Source organism: Gorilla gorilla, chromosome 1 (assembly GCF_029281585.2).
Source record: "Gorilla gorilla gorilla isolate KB3781 chromosome 1, NHGRI_mGorGor1-v2.1_pri, whole genome shotgun sequence".
NCBI classification, from domain to species: Eukaryota; Metazoa; Chordata; class Mammalia; order Primates; family Hominidae; genus Gorilla; species Gorilla gorilla.
The window spans coordinates 188533085-188556231 of record NC_073224.2 but is presented as its reverse complement, the minus strand read 5'-3'; the positions used below and the strand labels follow the sequence as shown (position 1 = coordinate 188556231).

General features: G+C 36.4%; 1 protein-coding gene across 4 annotated transcripts in view; it reads right to left on the bottom strand.

The window, feature by feature from the left end:
- Positions 1–23147, bottom strand: part of EPS15 (epidermal growth factor receptor pathway substrate 15) — a 164529-nt gene that overhangs the window by 65690 nt on the left and 75692 nt on the right. For all 4 annotated transcript variants that reach the window (XM_063698773.1, XM_031014168.3, XM_063698780.1 and 1 more), the window contains 2 exons: positions 19543–19628; positions 1007–1079 (listed from right to left, as the gene is read on the bottom strand). In XM_063698773.1, coding sequence (XP_063554843.1) covers positions 1007–1079; positions 19543–19628 — 159 coding nt within the window. The remainder of the gene's footprint in view (positions 1–1006; positions 1080–19542; positions 19629–23147) is intronic.

Genomic DNA, 23147 nt, shown 5'->3' with positions numbered 1-23147 from the left:
ATCATTCTCCCCACCCTAGCACAGTCCACCAGACAGACAATCTCTAATGAATGTCCTGCATCAAAACAAAACAATGGGCCTAACACAATTTAGAGTTTTTCCCTACTTAAAACTATTAGGAAAAGCAGGAAAATCCAACATACAAGCAACACATTAAGAAATGCCCATCCAAGAGTTCTTACTAGCAACTGCTACCAGTGCTTCTATATCCAATCTCCTCTATGTGCCGGTGCAGCACTAAGGAAACAGTACCCCAATAACATGGCCACATGCATTGCTTACTGCTCTAAGTGAGGCACTGCCCAGTTTTCTCTATTTCTAACGTTAGAAACACTGCTACTCCCTTATTTTTATCATTTCCCAAACAAAAACTGAGGTTTTTGTCATCCTTTCTCTTTGTAAAATGAAACTACTAACACAACACCTAATGAAAATGAATTAAAGCTCTTTATGCCAAAGTTTAAGATATGCTGGTTACTAAGCTACTCATAAAATGCTACTTTAAATTGTTCTGTATCATCTCCCACCCTACAAGTATTATGAGAAACAGTCCTTTAACATACTAGGTCTCCTAGCTAACAAAAACCTCACATGCATGAAAAAGCATTCTGGTTTTTGATGATGATGATGATGATGATGATGATGATAATGATGAGGAGGAGATGATGGTCTCACTCTAATTTTACTGGTGCAAAAATATTAACATTGTAAGTCATGCAAACTTACACCTTTAATGATATAATATGCAGGTAAGTACCATTTAAAAAATACTTTCAAAACTAGAAATCTATGCTGAAAAATACTGCTTTCTCATTGCAGTATAATCTTTGCAGGCCAGAATTCCAAGCAAGAACAATCATCTTGGAAAAGATAAACATTTATATAATATAAACATTAGGCATTCTCTTGACCTAATACTACATCCAGCAAATAGTAAATAACCATATAAATTTAAAATGAATAGTCCTAAATCAGCAGTGGAACACTAAATTTCATGGTCACTTACCTGAACCTCACTTGCCCTCTGTTTAATAGTATCTTCCTTCTCCTTAAGGTCCTGTTCCACATTATTCTTTTCCCTAGAAGACCAGCAAACAATGCAAGAATATTTTAGAACATCAGCTACAGCTGGTATGGTTATCCATCCTCCTAATCCTGAATCGCTTTTTAAATACATAGTGAAACATTCAATTTTTAAATGAAGGGCAGATTTTTCTACCCTCTTTCAATTATTTATGAAATAAAAATCAATATAAGCTCCGTTTGTAAAAAAAAAATTGCTTTCTCACTAAAATGTGGTGAAAAGAGGATAGATTAAAAAAGGAAGAGGAGAAAAATAATCAATGAAACACTCAGGTTTCACTGATGTCACTGTTGCTATGGAAATAGTGTCCAATGAAAATTGCTGGTAAAGAAAAGGAGGGGTTGCATCAGCTCTGTAAGGTTAACCCTTAGGTACCACTGTCAAATTAAATGAAAATGGCTAATAAAAAACAGTCAACAATACTAAGGAAAAAGACATTTACTGAAGTGTTAATTTCCCCTTAAATCACTGGTGTGCATCAATTTTAGAATGAAACAACAGAGAAAATGGGAAAGATTATTAATACACAGGCAATTTGCTCTATCAAAAATTACATCTCAAAAAAAGCTATTTTAGGACCATATATCAAATCCAATTGATCAAATATACAAACCGTATATATAAAGTAAAAAAAGAACCACAGCAGCATTTATCTCTTCTACTCTTCAAATCAAACATGCTGGGCTCCGCTTTTACTTTGAAACATCGTCACCTAAATTCTTACATGCTTTAATCAGGCCTGAGTGGCTATGAACGAATCCCAAGCAACCTTAGATTCAGAATTGCAAAATAAAGCTGTTACTTTTGATGTAACAATTTAACTGCCCATTTGCAGTTGTACTGAAATCATGCGTGCACACGCACACACAAACACACACACCTCCCTTCACTTTCTTTTCTACAAAATGAGAGAAAAAGCTCAAAGAATTCTGCAGCAGTACATTTCTGGGGTTGCAGGGAAAGGTAAAAGGCGGCAACATGGAGAAGGGAAGACAGCATTTAATAAGTCCTCCAGATTAGTATAGCCAAGTTTCTCCTTCGAGCTTCAAGACTACATTTCAGTTTCCATCTCAGACATAATCCAAAATGTAAGCTCAGGCTCCATTTAGCTCCAGCATAAAGGAAAGTGAGAAAATTATACCAAAGCAGATACTTAAGGGACAACTGCATGCTTCATTTATATTTCTCACCTTCTTGAGGTGAGATTTTAAATGTAGACAAAAATCAACTGTTTTGGATACGTAGGCACAATGTTCTTAAGATGTCTATGGAAGAAAGCATACAAATAAAGCTATTTGTACACTGTTACTTTTAAACATTTGAGATGGCCAAGGAGCTCACTAACCGTTTGTCAGATGGGTCGCAATGTGGGTCGCGATGTCGTGATTTTAAACAGTCCCTTACCATGAGAATCATTGATGCAGCCCGATCCTTCCATACCTCAACCTATTTATCATGCAAAGACCACCCCCCACCTCCAACCCTTATATAAATTAAGCAAATTCAAGAAATACAAAAACACAGGGGGAAAAATTTCTGAAAATACCCAACAAATTCTGCAAGCTCAATCTTGGAAATTTTCTTTCCTCCTTATGTGAGCAGATGAATGTTTTCAGTCTTGCTGCAGCATGTTAGAGATAAGTCACATGAAAATCTAGCACCCTCCCCCCATCCCAAATCCTCAGAGGCATTCCACACAAGGTCAGTATCAACTCAGCTCCTGGTTTCTGAAAGTAGATAATAACAAAAATAGAAAACACTACAGTGTCACAGATCAGCAGTGCACACATTTGTACTGAATTCTTTCTGCTCTGCTGCTAACTGCTGTCACTGACAGTGTCTGCTCAGATCAAGTGTGCATGCAGGAAAACAGGGCTACAAGAAGCCAGTGAGCTGACTCAAAGTAGCCAAGGCAGAAGGATGGGAGAGCAAAGGAAGGAAGCTCACTTGGTGAAAATCCAAAACAGATTACAAAGGACTCAGCTCTAAACAGCAAACACAGTCTATGTTTGGGTAAAATGGAGGAAGCTTGAGGACTACAAATTTCTCTTCATAATTTGGGGTCTATGGGGGAGGAAGAGGAAGGGGAGGAAAGGATGGTGTTATCTCTAAACATATCCTGAAGACCATTCCCAACTAAAAAAAAAAATGGAGATCTTTAGGCATTAATTCCTCTTAGTAAGAAGATCAATTAAATTTAACTTTTGATTCATGTTTATCTAATAAAATTCTGGTCTTACAATATTCCTTTTATTAGCACAACCAAGTAGTATAACATATATTGCTAAACAGAAAACTTAAAAAGAATTAAATGTTCAATTATATCACTTTCTATTAAAAAAATTATGACTGAAAACCTGTCCTGTATATCAGACTGAAAATCAAGTAATTTTCTTGACCTAGTTTACAGTTTCAGAGATGCTCAAATGTTATTCTGTTGTCTTGCAATGATTCTTAACCTTTATAACTATTCTTCTCATTTCAGGCAAATAAAAATATCTAAACATATCTTTGGGTGCACTTAGGATACTTGACCATATTTCTTATATTCTCCCTAATTTTGAACGTGTATATTTTTCTACAGTTGATGGACACATAATCAATACAAGCATTATTTTTAACACTAGTAATTTAAAAACAATTCTCTTTAAGGATCTGTGCCACAATAAGAAGTAATATTTATATGCAACTTCTCAAGGAGCCCACCAATATAGGTAGATAAGACAGATATAAGACATTATTTCAAAAATAGGTGTGTGAGGCTGGGTGTGGTGGCTCACACCTGTAATTCCAGCACTTTGGGAGGCCGAGGTGGATGGATCACTTGAGGTCACGAGTTCGAGACCAGCCTGGCCAATGTGGTAAACCCTGTCTCTAATAAAAATACAAAAATTAGCTGGGTGTGGTCTCGCACACCTGTAGTCCCAGCTACTGAGGAGGCTGAGGCAGGAGGATCACTTGAACTCAGAAGGCGGAAGCTGCAGTGAGCAGCTATCAGGCCACTGCACTCCAGCCTGGGCAACAGAGTCAGACTCTGTCTCAAAAAAAAATAAAATAAAATAAAAAAAGGTGTGTGAGCATTTTGCCCGAACCACCACTCATCTTGGATGTCATGACAGGAAAAGCTATTACCTTCACCTTAGTAATCTCCAGAAAAGGGAAATGAAATGATCCTACTCATTCTCTATTTTCGACTATCTTTCTGGTTCTTTTCATTTTTAAGATGCTTACACATCCTGAGGAATCTACAAGTACCAAAGCTATAAAGAACAAGCCAAGAATAAACCTCCCTGGTATTCCAAAGGCTCACAGTTCTGATTCCATGGAGCGGTGAATTTGAACCATCAAGGAAAGCAAATCCCAAGCTAGGCTTTCAGAAGCCTAAGGTTCATAAATACATAAATCTAATATGAAATGGTCAAGTTATTCACAAGGACAGTTAGGCTGAGGGACCTTGAGTCTATGCAATCCACTTCCATTTTCCTAGACTCTATGTACAGGGAGTAGGGTGTAAGCCATCTGTCTCAGTTTTTGATGCAATTCCAATATTATCAAAGACAAGATAAAATCATCTTCAAAGTCCTTCCCAGAAACACAGTTTTATGTCTTTTTTCCTAAACAGCAGCATCCACTATTTCGTAACCAGAAAACATTAAAAACTAGAAACTATTAGAAACTACAAAGTTGTGAAAACTCACAAAGCTGTATTTTCCAATCCTGAAACTTATTTATAAAAATTCTCTTGGAGTACATTTCACCATAAAAATGGTATCATTAAGTAGCTTAACTGTCAATCTCTCTCACAAGCGAACAGAGAAAAATCTAGCTCTTCTGAGAAATAGTTTTTCTCACTCTGATCAGGTCACTTAACCTTTCAGAACCCTAGTCTTATTTTTCATATGTGGATGTTAATATCTCTATCATCTTAGGATTTGCAAGGCAAAATATGTAAGATGTCAAGTAATTAATATTGAGCCTAAATATTAACATTACTTAGAATTTTAAACAATAGTGAAGTAGTTTTTAAATTTGTTAAAAGGAATTATGGGTTATAAAAAAGGTTAGAAAACACTGATCTAATATAGTTACAGAATAAATAAACACTAAAATTTCTGCCCCCAAAATCTTATCTCAATATCATTCAAAATAACCTATCTACTCTCTACTTTTAGAAACTCATTATATGGTTTTGAAACCATCAGATTTGGAGAAAAATAGGTTACTAAATACTAAATACAAACTCTGTCACAAGTCACCTTACATCACTGTAGTGGTGATGTAAGCTATTTGTTCTGACCGACTCTCTCTCCTTCTAGGGTTCAGCAGTCCTTTTAGGAGACTGCTTCTCTTTCCGCCTCTTCTAATGTCTTTCTACTCATATAGTTCAAACAGAAGATGCCATCTCTCTGGGCAATGACTGGCCAGAAATTGGCTCCTGGTCGAAGCTTAGCCAGTCAAAGTACCCCACCACACAATCACAGAGATTAATTCAAGAATGAGCCTGTGACCAATGCCAAAGCAGTCAGAATCTTCATCTAGGATGCCTTTATTTGGAACTGATAAAAAGCTAGCATTCTAGGTAGCAAGCCCTGGCTCCTGTCATACTTAATTTTATGGGCTGATTTGGCTACGCCACAGTACCCAGATATTTGGACAAACACGACCCTAGATGTTACTGTGAAGGTATTTTTTAGGTGAGATTAACATTTAAATAGGTAGGCTTGAGTAAAGCAGATTACCCTCAATAATGTAGGTAGACCACATCCAATCACTTGATGGCATTAAGAAAAGATGAGGTCCCCCAAGGAATAAGGAATTCCATCTCAGATTGCCTTTAAACTTGAGATGCAACATAAACTCTTCACTGGGTCTCCAGCCTGCCAGCCTGTCCTAGAGATGTCGGACTTGCCAGTTCCCACAATCTTAAAAATTTCTTAAAATAAATCTCTCTGTCTCTCTCTCTCTCTCTCTCTATATATATATACATACATATATATATACACATATATACACACACATATATATACATATATACATACATATATATACACATCCTATTTGTTCTCTTTCTAACCCTCCTTCCCGCCCACCTATACCTTTACTCTTCCAATTATATAGGGGTTATCAAATTCTTTTTGCCTAAACCAGCTCCAGTTAGGTAGGTCATTTCATCTTTTTTAAGCCTCCATTTTCTTCTCTTCAAAGAGGGATAATAAAACCTGTATCTCACAACTGCATACAGGATTACATAATTTATGCCAGCACACCCAGTTTACATAGTAGATGCTAAATAAAAAGTTAAACACCAACAAACTCTTTATAAGCTCTAGTTTCTGCAGCTATAAAATGAATATCTACTTTACAAACCATATATGGGATTGCTATGAAGAGCGATAGAGAAAATACACAATAAAACCTAATATACCACTATGCAACTTATCTACTTACTCAATAACACACACTGAATCCTATTACATACTTGTCACTATGCTATACTTAGGGGGTACATAAAACCAGTGAGATAGGCACCTGTCATTAAGAAGCTCTTAATTCAGTGTATGTGAACACACACCTGGTGTGAGGGGTTGGGGATAAGAATATAAAGAGATAATTACAATGCAGTGTACTAGGTGCTACAACAGGTAAGCACTGTGGGACAGGTAAGGTGCTATTGGAAACACAGAGAATGGGAACTTGACTCTCCCTGAAGGAGGTCAGAAAAGGCCTCCTTGGTATCACTGAAGGCAGGATGATTAATTGCAAAGTGAGCTGTGCAGATAATAATGTCATATTTACAATATAAATTACTCCAGTCTGAGAATACTGTGTGAAGGAGGTGAGAGACTTCAGCTAAGCCTTGAAGGAAAGAGTAAATGTCAGGTAAGAAAATGGTATTTCTACTAGAGATAGAGCTTATGTAAGAAAGCACAGAAGATGTTGGCAAAACAGCAGTAAGAAGCAGACTAAGAAGAAAACTCAAATTTGATAAAATATCTGCATCTACAGATCTAAAAAGCTCAATGAACTCCAAGTAGGATAAACACAAAAAGACTCACACTGAGACACATTATAATCAAACTGTTGAAATAATCTTTAAAATAGCAAGCAAGAAGAAAAGCAACTTGTCAATTTGTGACATATAATCAATCCTTAATAAGATTATCAATGGATTTCTCAGCAGAAACTTGAAGGTCAGAAGGCAATGAAAGGATATATTTAAAGTGCTGGAAGAAAAAAAAAAACCTGTCAACTAAGAATTCTACACCTGACAAAACTGTGCTTCAAAAACATGAGGGAGAAATTAAAATATTCCCAGACAAACAAAGGCTGAGGGAGTTCATTACTTCTAGATCTACCCTACAATAAATGCTAAAGGGAGTCCTTCGGGTTAAAATGAAAGGATGCTAGACAGTAACTGAAAGCCATATGAAGATAAAAAGATCTCCAGTAAAGGTAAACACATGGACAAATGTAAAAACCAGTATTACTGTAATTTTTGTTTACAACTCCACTTAATACTTTCTATAGAATTTAAGAGACAAATGCATAAAAAAGAATTTATGAATCTGTTAGTAGATACACAATGTATAAAGATATAGTTTGTGACATCAATAACATAACAGGGGGAGTTCTGATACAGTTTGTGACATCAATAACATAACAGGGTGAGAATGGGCCAGGTGCAGTGGCTCACTCCTGTAATCCCAGCACTTTGGGAAGCTGAGGCGGATGGATCACCTGAGGTCAGGAGTTCGAGACCAGCCTGGCCAACACAGTGAAACCCTGTCTCTACTAAAAATACAAAAATTAGCTGGGTGTGGTGGCAGGCGCCTGTAATCCCAGCTACTTGGGAGGCTGAGGCAGGAGAATCACTTGAACCCAGGAGGCAGAGGTTGCAGTGAGCCGAGATTGCACTGCTGCACTCCAGCTTAGATGACAGAGCAAGACTCCATCTCAAAAAATAAAAAAAAAAAGTGGGGGTAAGGCAGAGGAGAGAATGGAGCTGTATAGGACCAGAATTTTATTTGTGTCTTTAAAGACAGAGTCTCTCTGTTTCCCAGGCTGGAGTGCATTGGTGTGATCATAGCTCACTGCAGCCTCGAACTCCTGGCCTCAGGCAGTCCTCCCGCCTCAGCCTCTCGAGTAGCTAGGACTACAGGTATGCACCACCACAGCCAACTAATTTTATTTTCTGTAGAGACAAGGTCTCACTATGTTGCCCTGACCTCAAGCAATCCTCCCATCTTGGCTTCCATATTCCTGGGATTACAGGCGTGAGCCACCACGCCTGGCCGGGAGCACAGTTTTGTATGGGACTGAAGTAAGTTGATATCAATTCCAATTAGATTATTCAGTCTGGGATGATAAAGTTCTGGAGATTCATAGGGGTGATAACTACCCAATTACTGTGAATGTATTTAATGACATTAAGTACATTTGAAAATGACAACAAAAGAGTGAAACTGTCTCAAAAAAAAAAAATTACTTTAAAATTTTAACCACTTTAAGTGTACAATTAATGACACTGAATTGTACACTTTAAGTAGTTAAAAATTTAAAGTAGTAAATTTTATGTTATGTATATTTTATGATAATAAAAAATTAATGAAAAAAAAAGTAGAGAGATGAGAAAATTCTAGACAGACTAACTTACCTAGAATGGAAGGTTCATGTGTGGTTAAATAAAGCTGAAATGGTAAATCAGAAAAAGATTATAAAGAACTTCTGTACTAGGTAAAGACAGCCTTTTACTGTTGTTGTTGGTTTTTTTTTTTTTCTTTTTTTTTGAGATGAAGTCTCACTTTGAAGCCCAGGTTGGAGTGCAGTGGCACGATCTCGGCTCACTGCAACCTCTGCCTCCCGGGTTCAAGTGATTCTCCTGCCTCAGCCTTCCGAGTAGCTGGGATTACAGGCATCTGCCACCACGCCTGGCTAATTTTTGTATTTTTAGTAGAGATGGGGTTTCACCTTATTGGGCAGGCTGGTCTTGAACTCCTGACCTCAGGTGATCCACCCACCTCAGCCTCCCAAAGTGCTGGGATTACAGGTGTGAGCCATCGTGTCCAGCCAAGACAGACTTTCAATACACAGGAAATGGTGAGTCCCTTAGAGGTTTCTGAGACATGCTTCTTTGAACAAAGAATGGCATTATTTAGCAACACAGCTCTTCTTTCCTGTCTGGCTTGTGGAGGAAGAGAGGAAGCAGAGGTTCTTACCGCTCAGAAAGCTGATGACAATTGCTAGAAAGGCAATAAAACACCCTGACTCTGCTTATCTTAGGAACTGTCAGAAGCCTTGAGCTAGATTACAGTAATAACTATAGAAAGCTGATGAGAAAGTCTTCATTTTTAATTTAAACAATTTGAAAGTTACATGACCTTTCATTCTAAGAATTCAGAGTTCATGGCCGGATGCAGTGGCTCATGTTTTTAATCCCAGCACTTTGGGAGGCCGAGGTGAGCAGATCACTGAAGGTCAGGAGTTCGAGACAAGCTTGGCCAACTCGCTGAAACCCCATCTCTACTAAAAATACAAAAATTAGCCAGGTGCGGTGGCGCATGCCTGTAATCCCAGCTACCTGAGAGGCTGAGGCAGGAGAATCACTTGAACCTGAAAGATGGAGGGTGCAGTGAGCCAAGATCGTGTCACTGCACTCCTGCCTGGGTGACAGAGCAAGACTTTGTCTCAAAAAAAAAAAAACAAAAAAAAAACCCAAGAATTCGTAGTTCATAAAAGCTTAGGTTAAAGTTCGAGAACAAAGACATTTATTCTTACCATAAGTTTTAAATTACTCTAAAAGTTCCTTTGCCAGGCACAGTGGTTACAACTGTAATCTAAACACTTTGGGAGGCTGAAGTGGGAGGACCACTTGAACCAAGAGTTTGAGACCATGCTGGGCAACATAGTGACACCCACATCTCTATAAAATTTTTTTTTTTAATTAGCTGGGCATGATGGCACATGGCTGTAGTCCCAGCTACTCAGGAGGCTAAGGTGGGAGGACTGCTTAAGCCTGGGAGGTCAAGGCTAAAGTGACCCATGATCACGCCACTGCTCTCCAGCCTGGGCAGCAGAGCCTGACCCTATCTGAAAAATACATTACTTACATACATACATACACACACACACACACACACACACACACACACACACATAAATAAAACTTGCCTTAATCATATAATCTTTATGTGATACAATTTCATTCTTTCAACAAATATTTATTAAATGTCTACTATATTCCAAACAAGATTGTAGTTGGGCCTCTATTTACAGTTTGCTGGGGAAAACTAATAGCCATTAATTATAAAAATTAAAGATAAATTCTGTGAAAGTATGATGGTGCTATGGGAATAACTAATGTTCTTACTTAGTTCTGAGAGACTGGCTGTTTTTAACGGGTTTTATTTTTAAAAATAAGAGAATATATTTATGGGTGTAAGTAACTGAAAAGAGAGTCTAACTAGAATCAGAAAAAATACAAACTTTGGGGTGTGGCTTGTATGACAAAGCACACCCCCTTAGTGGCAGGTCCCAAAATCAGATGGTTCCTTTTTCAAAGGTGAAATAATTTCTTTTCTTTTCTTTTCTTTTTTTTTTTTTTGGAGACAGAGTCTCACTCTGTCACCCAGGCGAGAATGCAGTGGGGCAATCTTGGCTCACTACAACCTCTGCCTCCCAGGTTCAAGCAGTTCTGTCTCGGCCTTCGGAGAAGCTGGGATTACAGGTGTGCACCACCACGCCCGGCTAATTTTTGTATTTTTACTAGAGACGGGGTTTCACCTTATTGGCCAGGCTGGTTTCAAACTCCTGACCCTCAGGTGATCCTCCCACCTCGGCCTCCCAAAGTGCTGGGATTACAGGCGTGAGTTACCGTGCCTGGCCAGAAATATAAATTTATTTTGCAAATCCATAATAATTTATTCTACTTATCTAGCAGGACAAAATGAGATTAAAAGAAACTAACAGAAAAGAAATATAAAACGAAACCTTAACTTTCTGAATTACAAAATAGGGATAATAAAGTTGATGGGCAGGATTAATTTATGTTACATCTAGAAAGACTCCAGAGCAATGCCTGGCATGTAGTAAGTGCTAAATAAATTTCGGCTATTATTATTATTACCATTACATTGTTTACTAGTATAAAAATACATTTACTGGCTTTTTGAAAGCTGTAATAAAGCACCTGGAGTGATGGCAATCAGGCCTCCAGTATGTCGGCAGAGACTGTGACTCTTAAATCCTCCAGGAGTTGAAATTTCTTGGTAGATGCTTTTGTTTTCCAAAGACAGACTATAATACATCTCAATAATTATTGCTGTATTAAAAGAGGTAAGTGCCCCTTAGTAAGCTACCAGAGCCACAAAACAGTACAAGCAAATGAAATGTATAATAATTCTAACTCAGAACAGGTAAAAAGAAGCCACATAGATTATGTATGTATGTATGTATGTATGTATGTATGTATTTAATAGAGACTTGCTTTGTTGCCCAGGGTGATCTCAACTCCTGGCCTCAGCAATTCTCTTGCCTTGGGCTCCCAAAGTCCTGGGATTACAGACGTGAGCCACCATGCCCGGCCTAAGTAATTTTTAAATGATCTAACAGGCACACATTAAAAAGTAAAAAGAAATGAGTGAAATTTATTTTAATGTAATATTTCAAAATGTAATAAAGATGAAAAATATTAAGATATTTTACATGTTTTTTTCATTCTAAATCTTTGAAATCCAGTATATTTTATACTAACAACACATCTTAAATTGGACTAGCCATATTTCAAGTGCTCAATCACCACACAGCTAGTGGCTACTATACTGGACAGCACAGGTTCAGACTTTAGCAAGGAGGTTTTCAAGTAAGGAGAGTCTCCCAGAACAGAGGTTTTAATGATGATCTATACACTGTATGTGAAAATGAATTAGGCTGCCTCCTTACTATCAAAGAAATGCACACCGCAACCTAGAGCTTCAATTATTTAACCAGTAATACCATTCTTAAGGCAGAGTCACAAAAGAGACCTTTTAGTGTCAGTGTCACAGATCTTTAGAGGGTCACAAACACATCAAGTTGGATCATAAGCAAAAGAGCTCCAGATTTGATAATATAAGCAATGAACTCTCCAGACATAATGGTTTCTAATGATATTTGAACTGAACTAAAACAAAAACATAGAATTTTTAAAAATTCGAACCATATGCTAGGATTTAGAAATTTTAAAAAATCGGTTCTTGAATATGACTGAAGTAGAGGTCTATATATTTAGGAACACAGAATCTGGCTACCTGGCTACATAGTTCCATTCACTCTTCAACTAGAGAAAGAAAGTTCATTCAGCTACTCCAACCAATATTTAGTGAACAGCTATTGAGTAAATCCTGTACTCTAAGTGCTGAACTCGGTGTTGGGGATGATGATGATAAATACTAACATGTATTGAGAACTTACTATGTTCCAAGCATTGCGTTAAGCATTGTACATGGTTATTCATATTTCCATTTTACAGATAAATAAACTGAGGTACAGATAGTTAAGTATATCCAGGTCATGTCAGGCAATCTGGAAATCTGGTTAAAAAGCCCATGCTCTGAAATATTACACTATATTGCCTCATTAGAAGTAAGAGTTGGCCTGTGTCATCACACAGAGTCGAGAATCTACTGGGAGAGAAGGAAATTGAGTGCTCTCTGAGCTGAGGTAGATAATCAGGGAAAGCTTCGTGGAAATGAAGACTAGTTCATTTCTTCATCTGAAAAACTGAAATAAAGTTATTACCCTTCAGGGATGTTACAAGAGCTCAGAAAGTGAACTTACATAAAGAAGGCATAGTACAATGCCTGATAACTATTATTCTAATTATCTATCCTGTTTACTGGCCCAAGACCAGGATAACAAACAGGCCTGACAGGATGTGGCTTTAACTTCCTGATGTTCTTGCTAAAAGGACAGAGACAGGAAGGAAATGGAAGCTAGTAGATGACAAAATATTAACTCCTGCCTCAGCATAATTTACCACTACCACATTATCCAAGTGACTGAAGCACTCTCTTAGTAGTTTCATCTTTTCCACTGCCAAGAACTTCTCTAACTGAGGCATTTTACTGTCACAGCAACAGCTCTCAAGAATGGGTCCACAGATAGTTTTTAAGTGTCTGGGAACTCCTGAAATAAATACAAAATAGTATCACAGATATACATGTTCTTTTTTTCTGTGGGCAGGGTATAACAGTCTTCATCAGATTTTCAAAGGAAATCCTTGACAAAAAAACAGGTCTGCAATTACCATGATTCAGCAATTCCACTTTTGCAAATATACTCCAAAGAACTGACAGCAGGGTCTTGAAATGGTATTTGTACGTTCATGTTCATAGCAGCGTTATTCATAATAGCTAAAATGTGGAAACAACCCAAATGTCCATCAATAGATGAACAGGTAAACAAAATGTGGTATGTAAGTACAATGGAATTATTATTCAGCCTGAAAAAGGAAGGAAATTCTGACATATGCCACAACAAGATGAACCCTGAGGATACTATGCTGAGTGAAATAAGATAGTCATAAAAAGACAAATATCTCATGATTCTGCTTATATGAGATAGTTACAGTAGTCAAGATCATAGAGATAGAAAGTATAATAGAATGGTGGCTGCTATGAGGAAGGGCGGGGAAAATGGGAGGGAGTAGAGTATGGGGAGTTATTGTTTAATGGGTATGGGGTTTCAGTTTTGTAAGATGAAAAGTCTTGGAAATGAATGGTGATGATGGTTGCACAACACTGTGAATATATTTCTTTTTCTTTTTTTGAGACGGAGTCTCGCACTTGTCGCCCAGGCTGGAGTGCAGTGGCGTAATCTCGGCTCACCGTAACCTCCACCTCCCGGGTTCAAGCGATTCTGCTGCCTCAGCCTCCTGAGTAACTGGGATTCCAGGCACCTGCCACAACGCCCAGCTAATTTTTGTATTTTTAGTAGAGACGGAGTTTCATCATGTTGGGCAGGCTGGTCTCGAACTCCTGACCTGAGGTGATTCGCCCATCTCAGCCTCCCAAAGTGCTGGGATTACAGGCATGAGCCACTGTGCCTGGCCATGTGAATATATTTCATACCACTGAATTGTATGTTTAAAAATGGTTAAGATGATAAATTACTATGTTATGTGTATTTTATCACAATTTTTAAACGTGTGAAAAAAAAGAAAAACTAAGTCTGCAGAATATTAAAAAAAAAAAAAATCAGCCCACTAACCTTAATGTTCCTGTGAGGATTCAAAAACCTTTTATATATAAAATCCTTTTCTTTTTCTTTTTTCTTTTTTATTTTTTTGAGACTGAGTCTCACTCTGTTGCCTAAGCTGGAGTGATCTCGGCTGTGAGTGATCTCGGCTCACTGCAACCTCTGCCACCCAGGTTCAAGCGATTCTCGTGTCTCAGCCTCCTGAGTAGCTGGGATTATAGGCATGCGCCACCATGCCCGGCTAATTTTTGTATTTTTAGTACAGATGAGGTTTCGCCATGTTGGCCAAGCTGGTCTCAAACTCCTGACCTCAGGTGATCCACACGCCGCAGCCTCCCAAAGTGCTGGGATTACAGGTGTGAGCCACTGTGTCCGGCCTAAAATCCTTTCCTATAGTCTTCAAAATAAGCTATTATTCAGAAGGTTTTTGCCTTAGTTCAACATTTAACACATGGCTTCTATTCTGCCATAAACTTTGCAGGAAGTAAGTCTTGGAAATATTCTAATATTTATAACATACTTTGCGTCATTCATTCAACCAACTAGCCTATTCCTCAGTGTCAAGTAATGTGTGTGTTAATTTCTAGGCCTATCAAAATGAACAAGACATAGCTCTTGCCCTTAGGAATTAAAAATTTACCAAAAAAGCAATATAAATTACTATAGTTAAACAGTAGAAATACTACAATAAACGAATAAAGCCTCTGGAAGAAGAGGAAAGAATAACTAGTAATCTGAAGATTTCATGGAAGGCTTGACAGAAGAGACAATATTTAAGACGGGTCTTGAACATGAACAAAACTTTATAAGGTAAAAGGTATGCTCCAGGCAAAGGCGAACAGTAGGATCAGAGGCATAGAAGAATAAAAGTGGTGGTATGTTGAAGTAAGAGGTAATAAACCCATCTATCATACGACTGGAGAAAGGGGATAAAGCTGAAATAGTAGATTCGAGTACTGTACTGAACACTCAGAGTACAAAGAGCAAACACACTGTATCTGTTCTCAAATAGCTTTTTAGTACCACAGGGCAGCATACTGTGAGAGGTGGCTAAGACAGAACGGTCAGAATGCCAAGAGAACACCATGAATGAAGAGCCTTTACACCATGTTCAAAGAAGTGAACTGGATTCAGTTGGAGATGGGAAGTCACTGAGGGATCTGAGTTGTATTTTATATATCAGTTGGAAGTAGGATGGTCCAAAGGAGGAAAAGGCTCAAAGCAGAGAGCCAATGAGGAGGTTACAGCCATGATCCAGATAAAAGACAAAGGCTAAAACTAAGAAGGAAACATAGAACAGAGAAGACAGATTTCAACAATATTGAAAAAATTATTTTCTCATCTATTATGAGCTAAACACTAGGGATACAAGCAGCCCCTGTGTTTAAGAAGCACATAATCTAGTGGGAGATTAAAAAAACACAGAATTATAACAAAGAATGATAAGTGTTATAACAGTTGTAAATATAAAGACTACATAAAATAGGCTCTTAAATAAGACTTGAAGAGAGTATGGAGGTTGGGAGGTAAATCAAGGAAGGCTTCCTCTCCCAGAGGAAATGATGTCTAAGATAAGATTTGAAGAGTGAGAAGTTGATTAGACAAAAGAGATGGGAAGGTAGGAATCAATTCAACAGACATTTCAAAGGTAGAAGACTAAAGATGAGAAGAAGAAAAATCTCAGGTTTCTAGCTTGAGTGACTAGGTGAATGGTGATGTCACTGAGAAGGGAGATACAAAACAGAGGTGAGGGGACAATTAGGGAATTCATATCCTACTAGACATTCAGATGAAAACACTAGTAGGCAATGAAAAATACAGGTCTTGAGCTCAAGTAAGAGATTCAGATATTCGATGAGTGTTATATTACAACTACCTGTATTGCTTTTCCTTAAGTTAAAAATATCATACTAATTTAATCTAATTGGCATAATTAAATCATTTAATTAATAGCAAATGTTGAAGAAATCACAGAAAAAAATTTTAAAATATACCTAAAGGTATCTCGCACTTCAAGCTCCCAATGTCTTATATTTTCTACTAGAAACAATTTGGTGAACTAAAGATGAAAACAAAGACAATGAAATCTCATTTTCTGACCAATAACAAAGAACATTCTTCACCCAACTAACTCAAGTTTATATATAGCTTTCAATATTTCCATTGGTTTGCAATGCTCAAAACAAAATATGATTCTAAGAAATATATTCCTTTTTTCATTATGCATTTATCTATTTCCTGAATTTTACAATGAATATGTATTATAACTATCATTAAGAAAAAAGTATTATAAAGTACTACATTCATTATACAGTAATTACAATTTCACATCATACATGCTGCTTACTTAGAGGTTTGATCCCTGGACTAAAAAAAAAAAAATTTTTTTTTTTTTTTGAGACAAGAGTCTCACTGTGTTGCCCAGGCTGGAGTGCAATGGCTCACTGCAACCTCTGCCTCCCAGGTTCAAGGAATTTTCCTGTGTTAGCCTCCTGAGTAGCTGGAATTACAGATGTGTGCCACCACGCCTGTCTAATTTTTGTATTTTTAGTAGAGACAAGGTTTCACCATGTTGGGCAGGCTGGTCTCAAACTCCTGACCTTAAATGATCCACCTGCCTTGGCCCTGCAAAGTACTGGGATTACAGGCATCAGCTATCGCGCCCAGCCCCTGGACTAAAACTAAGTAACTTCATCTCAAAACGAAAATGAAGAACTGGCTAAGATTTTGTCAGGTAACAATTTAGTAAAAGCCACAAACGAAATCTGTTTATTTTTTCCTGTTTTGTAGTCATACTCATCACATCCTTATATATTAATAAAAAAATTAAAGGCTGAAGAATTTTAACTTTGCATGGAAAAAACGGTTATTCACAAGAATAAAAACCAAGGTTTTTATAATGTAATACCTTGAAGACTTGGTGATAATGACCTAACACAACTATTTACAAAAGCGTATTTTAACAACTATAATTTTAGCATGGGGATGAGTCTGACTATGACACTAATGGAGTTGACAGATTATATAAGTTTGCCTACACTGTAGATCTCACCTAAAATAAAAGTCCAGGGAAAATATTTTCACAAACGTCAAATCATGTATAAATATACCACACATTTATAAAATGTGACTATACCCTAAAAACTAACAAGGTTTTGAAATTCTCTGATTTTCCTAATAAGATAGTCACAAAATATTAGATATGTTATTTTCATGCTGTCAGCTGTCATTTACTATATAAGACTGCCACTGGTACAATTTAACATTATAGTTACTAAAAGTTATTGAAAGATTAGTTGACCAAAATGTAACAAATAATGTTTTCAACAGTAAGAGCATTTTATCTACGATGCTCTAATTCCCATTAAAATTCATTATAGAAATATTTTATACATTAAACAAGTACACTTGAAGTCAAATCAAGCAAGTCCTAGAACATTGGTGTATGTATCCATTTTCATAGGCTTAAGAGGCCCAGATGATAAGTATTTTCAAATCTACCTACTATAACATGTATATTACATATATAAGGAAAGCAAAAATGTTTATGGACCATTTATGGACCACATGAAAATGAACAGTATAAACACCATTATAGATTCAGTAATTGTTTACTACTTCTATTTTGCACCAAACTCAAAAATTTAAAAATCCTAATGAGTGGCAGAATTGTACAACAGAAAGAATGCTGAACTTATACAACCTGGTTTTGATACCAATACTGTCTCTTAACGTGATGTGTGACTTTGGATTTGATTTTTTTTTTTCCGTGAGTAAGGACAAAATTAAACTATACAATCACCACGAAGTGTTTTTTGCCCTGGTCAGATTTCAATATTAGAAGTTTTATGTCATAGGAAAAGGCCAATAAGCCAATCCAATCAGACTGAATTTCAGGTCTTTTCCAGGAAATGCCAGAAGAGAGGCACTCTTCACCAAATTTGAAATTATAAGTACATGTAGCTAGATGTACTATAGCCCTCTTGCCAAAATAAGGAGAAAGTCTATCTGAGAATGGAATCAACCCAGTGGAAATGGAAACAAGAAATGGAGAGCAAGAGAACTGATTATATCATCTGAGCCTCAATATCAAGGAATGCTTTAAGCCAGCCCTACCTCTGAAAGGTTTCAGTTTCACAAGTCAATAAATTTCACTCTTAGTTTGGGTTTAGTTCTTTCTTACAACTGAAAAATTCTAACAACCAGTTTTTCTACAGAAATCTCAATATAGTCTCACAGATAAGGTTAAGATCATTGCCAAATTCTTGCCATATAAGGCAGTTAACTCATTTAATCTCCTTATATCTCAATACTGTCAGTAAAATAAAGTATATCAGCCATTATCTGCTTCAAAGTGTTGTGAGGGTTAAAAAAAGAAAAAGACTGGTGTGAATATTTAGATACAGTGCCCTGTAGACAGAAAAATTATCTCACTTTTAAAAAGTAATTTTATAGTCATTTTTACAATCAGTATTACTATAAAGTTTCCAGGGAACACAGAAATTAAGGAAGTACCAATAATATCTGCTATACTCAGATTCAAATCAAATTGTATTTGAGTCTGTTCTACATAGTACCTACGTATAAGAAAGAAGATTCAACTTAGAATAAAGTAGTCCTGGGATCAGGTATCAGCTCTGCAGCTGACAAGCTTGTATCATTTTGGGCAAAATATCTAAGCATCTTAAGTTTCTTACCTGTAAAACAGAAACACCACCACCTATCTCAAATTACAAGGTTTGTGTGAGGGTCAAATAACAATTATGAAAGCTCTTGGCATGGTGTCTGAATTTAACATTCCATCTATTAAATGTATTAAATGATAATGTTTTTCTAATATGTTATTCAAATATCTAAGGTTGGAGAAAAACTATTTTTCAGTCATTCTAGGATATACGTTTTTTCGCATTTTTCTCTAAATGAAATCAAACAGTACCTTATAGTTAATGGCACGTCATTGTTTATTTGGCAGTGACTTTTCAGTGGTACATAAGTAAACAGTGTATCCTGCAATTAAAGGTTGCCTCATATATGATGAACTACACTGACTCCGTTTAAACAGAACTGTGGTACTTAACCAAATATTAGGTAGCATTTATCAAAATATACATTAGAAACAGAAAGGTGTGTGTGGGGAGGAAGTTGTATACATATATACGTGTACTGTGTGTGTGTGTGTGTGTGTGTGTGTGTATGTGAGTAGGCTGTAATTTTGCTTTACATACCTCTGTAGCTCAACTATTTCATTGTTAAGAGTATCTAGTTCCTTAATAGCAGAGAAATCTGCAACAGGACTTGATCCTACGACGTTCTAAAAACAAAAAGTTCACAATTATACATTACTATAAAATTAGGTAATATATGACAAAACACTAAAAATATTAAAGCTCTACCCAGATATAAGGTATTGCATATTTTACTGTATTACTGACACTTTTAATTAAGAAAATCATATCTAGTACAATTATATATAAGTTTATATTTAATTATATAGTAAGACATTTACATTTCCCTTAAATTCTCTGAAAACTGTTATTCTATACTATGTACCCCAACCCCACCTCCGATCCGAATGTCTTTGTCACTTGTTCCTAGCCTGTTCAGAACCTTGCAGTAAAAGAGATGCCAGATTCATAAACTAATTCCTCCACTGAAGTGTAAATTTCTCAGAGAAACTGATGGTGATTTATTTGTATTTGTATAAACTGGCTGAGGGTAAACACACAAATTTTTGTTGAATCTCAGAACTACAGTAGTGGTTGATTTTATTTAATTCAAGGAATTTTTACTTTTGTTACATACTGTGTCTATTTTATTTAAAGTAAAACCAACTGCTCAAGCATGTTCCATAATAAATATTAATACCATCATATACGAAACTGTCTTCATATATGACATCCTGTATATACAGTTTTCTTTCAACAATGAAGGTTACAAAATTGGTCTCTGAATGGTCCTTGTATTCAGAAAATCTAGCTGGGTTTATTCTGGGTCCTGCTATTTTACTAACTGCATTATCATCACCTGTAAAATAGGGAAATAATCTCTGCCTTGCCCACTTTACAAGTTAAATGAAATAATGTGATGTGACATCAAACTGTGAAATTTATAAATGTAAGCTATTGTTATAATTAACTCTTCAACAGAATATGCTCTTAAAAGATGTGGCCTCCCACTGAGTTGTTTCTACCTTGGCTCAATGTCCTCTGTAAACTATCACTGATGCCCCAGATAGCTGGCTGAAGTCAGAGCGAAAAGATAAATGCTTCCTCAAACATTTCATCTACACCCAATGCTACAACCAGATTAACAAATAACAGGATAATTACCATCTGGAAATGTTAAAACTGAGGCCTGAACATTTAAAAACTAAGATATACTGCTGACTTTATATAACAGAACATAAGACTTTGTGTTAATACTTATGTTGTTGTATAGTTAATTTACGTCAACAACTTGCACAACAGAAGAAACCTAAAAGCGCACAATATCCCATCTCCTCATATTTATATACTCATTTACAATTCACTAAGCACTTTAAATTCCACTAGTTAATTCTGAAAACTAATCTGAAAAGTGGGTAGTAGGTAGGGCAGATATTGTTATTAACCCCATCTTAGAACTGAAGAAACAGATTAAATAACTTGCTCAAAGTTGAACCCAGCCAATACGTAGTTTAATCAAGAGTCTTCCGATTTAAGTGCTATTTCACACAATGCCCCCAGTGGCACTTGCATATTAAGATCATTTAGGTAAATGAAATTATTACTCTAAAAGTAAATTTGATAAAACAGGTACATCAATAAAATTTGGCAAGTAATTCCTTCTGTATTTCTTTATGCCACACTGCACTTTTAGTACCGAGCTGTTTTGACTATCAGTACCAAAACTCATCTACGAAGGTTTAATACTAATCTCAATTTTATATTAATTACAGCTTTGTATGAAATATACCTCCTATTTTCTGTGTTCCACTGATACACAAAAACTTATCAGTGTTAAATTAAATCAGATATTTTAAAGTGGATTTCTGAATGTGACAATTCTTCACTAGTATTTTAACTCTATCTAAACTTGACCTATGAGCTAGGCCTGGCCAGACAGCTAAACAAAATGAAACATTAGCACTTGGTCTCACTTTTATCAGCAAGAGTAAATTACTTCACTTAAATGCTATGAGAAATTTGCTATCAGAGGTGCAAATGTACCAAAGAACTTGTGACTACCACATCTCCTCTGTCACTCTAACTCAAAAAAAGGTGACTCACATTTTATAGTCTTGCCTGTAAAAATATCATCAAATAAGAAGACAAAGTGAGACAAATTAGTTTAACCTCAAACAAGTTAGAAAGTGACACCCCAGATACTGAAAAAAGTTTAGTTAATATTTTAAGTAGCATTTGAAGGGTATATGAGAAAAAATATGTAGCATGTCCCCTTCTTTCAAAATGTTTTCTCTTACCCTATCTCGTGCATTACACAAAAATTCTACTTTGGTGATGTTAAGTGGATCAGAGAGTCTAGGGAAGGCAGACTAAAATGCACACAAGGACCAAGTGACATGTGACAAAAGCATGCTGTTTAGGAATTTTCTCTTTTTTGCTGAATAAAAAACCTCTCATTTCAAAATGTATCTTGTAAACCAAAAACCACACAGCTAAAAAAGGCATAAAGTAAAGCTCTAACCTTGAGAGAGAGTAGAGTTAAGAAACTGACAGTACAAGAAAGGCGAAAAGCAGAGTGCTGCAGAATGGAAAAAATAGTCCAAACTAGAAAAAACACAGAAAGGAAAGCAACATTCAAAAAAGGATTAGTCAAAGCTGCAAAAAATGCAGTACTAAAAAAACCAGATTAAAGAGAAAAGAGGTTATTTGAAAGATAAAACAATGCAAGTTTTCATTTTTAAAGTTAAAATTTTGGGTTAATAGATAAGACAGCAGTGATAAATTCCCATTTCAATGAATAATACTGGTATCTGACATAAATAGACAAATGTATCTATGATCTAGTGAATGAACTTCAGACAAATCTACTAAATTAAAAACTATACCTCATGCAACTTCAAGCATCCACTAACATAGACTTCAAACTTTTAATTTGCTTCAGAAATTTGTCATATCTAAAATTTGTGTTAGTAGGCAATTGAATAGGTTATAAAATGAAGAAGGCAGAAAAAAAAAAAGCAGTCTGCATAGGTGAAAGAAAGCATGAAACAACACAGTATTCCATAACTGAGGTACAGTTATATAGCAAAGAGCAAAAATGCTTATTCAGTAACCTTTATCCTTCTGGGTGGCATCACTTTCAGCCTTTTCCACAACTTAAGGGACTCATGTCATACATCATAAGGAATCAAAAAATTCACAAAAAGGCCCCCCCCATAACTCACAAAGCAGATAATAAAATATTTATTTTATTACAAATAAGGACAAAAACTTCTATAAGCAACTCTCCATACCTGGTAGCTATAAATTCCATTTAGCTTACCAAAAAAATCCAATTTTCTTTCTTTCTTTCTTTCTTTTTTTAAGAGACAGGGTCTTGCTCTGTTGCCCAGGCTGGAGTGTAGCAGTTGGATCTTACTTAGCTCACTGCAACCTCAAACTCCTGGGTTCAAGTGATCCTCCTGCCTCAGCCTCCCGAGTAGCTAGAACTACAGGTACACGCCAACGCACCTGGCTAATTTTTTTGTTTTTGTTTTGTAGAGACAGGGTCTTTCTATATTGCCCCGGAACTCCTGGCCTCAAGTGATCCTCCCACCTCGGACTCACAAAATACTGGGTTTACAGGTGTGAGCCACGGTGCTTGGTCCCAATTTGATTTTTATTAA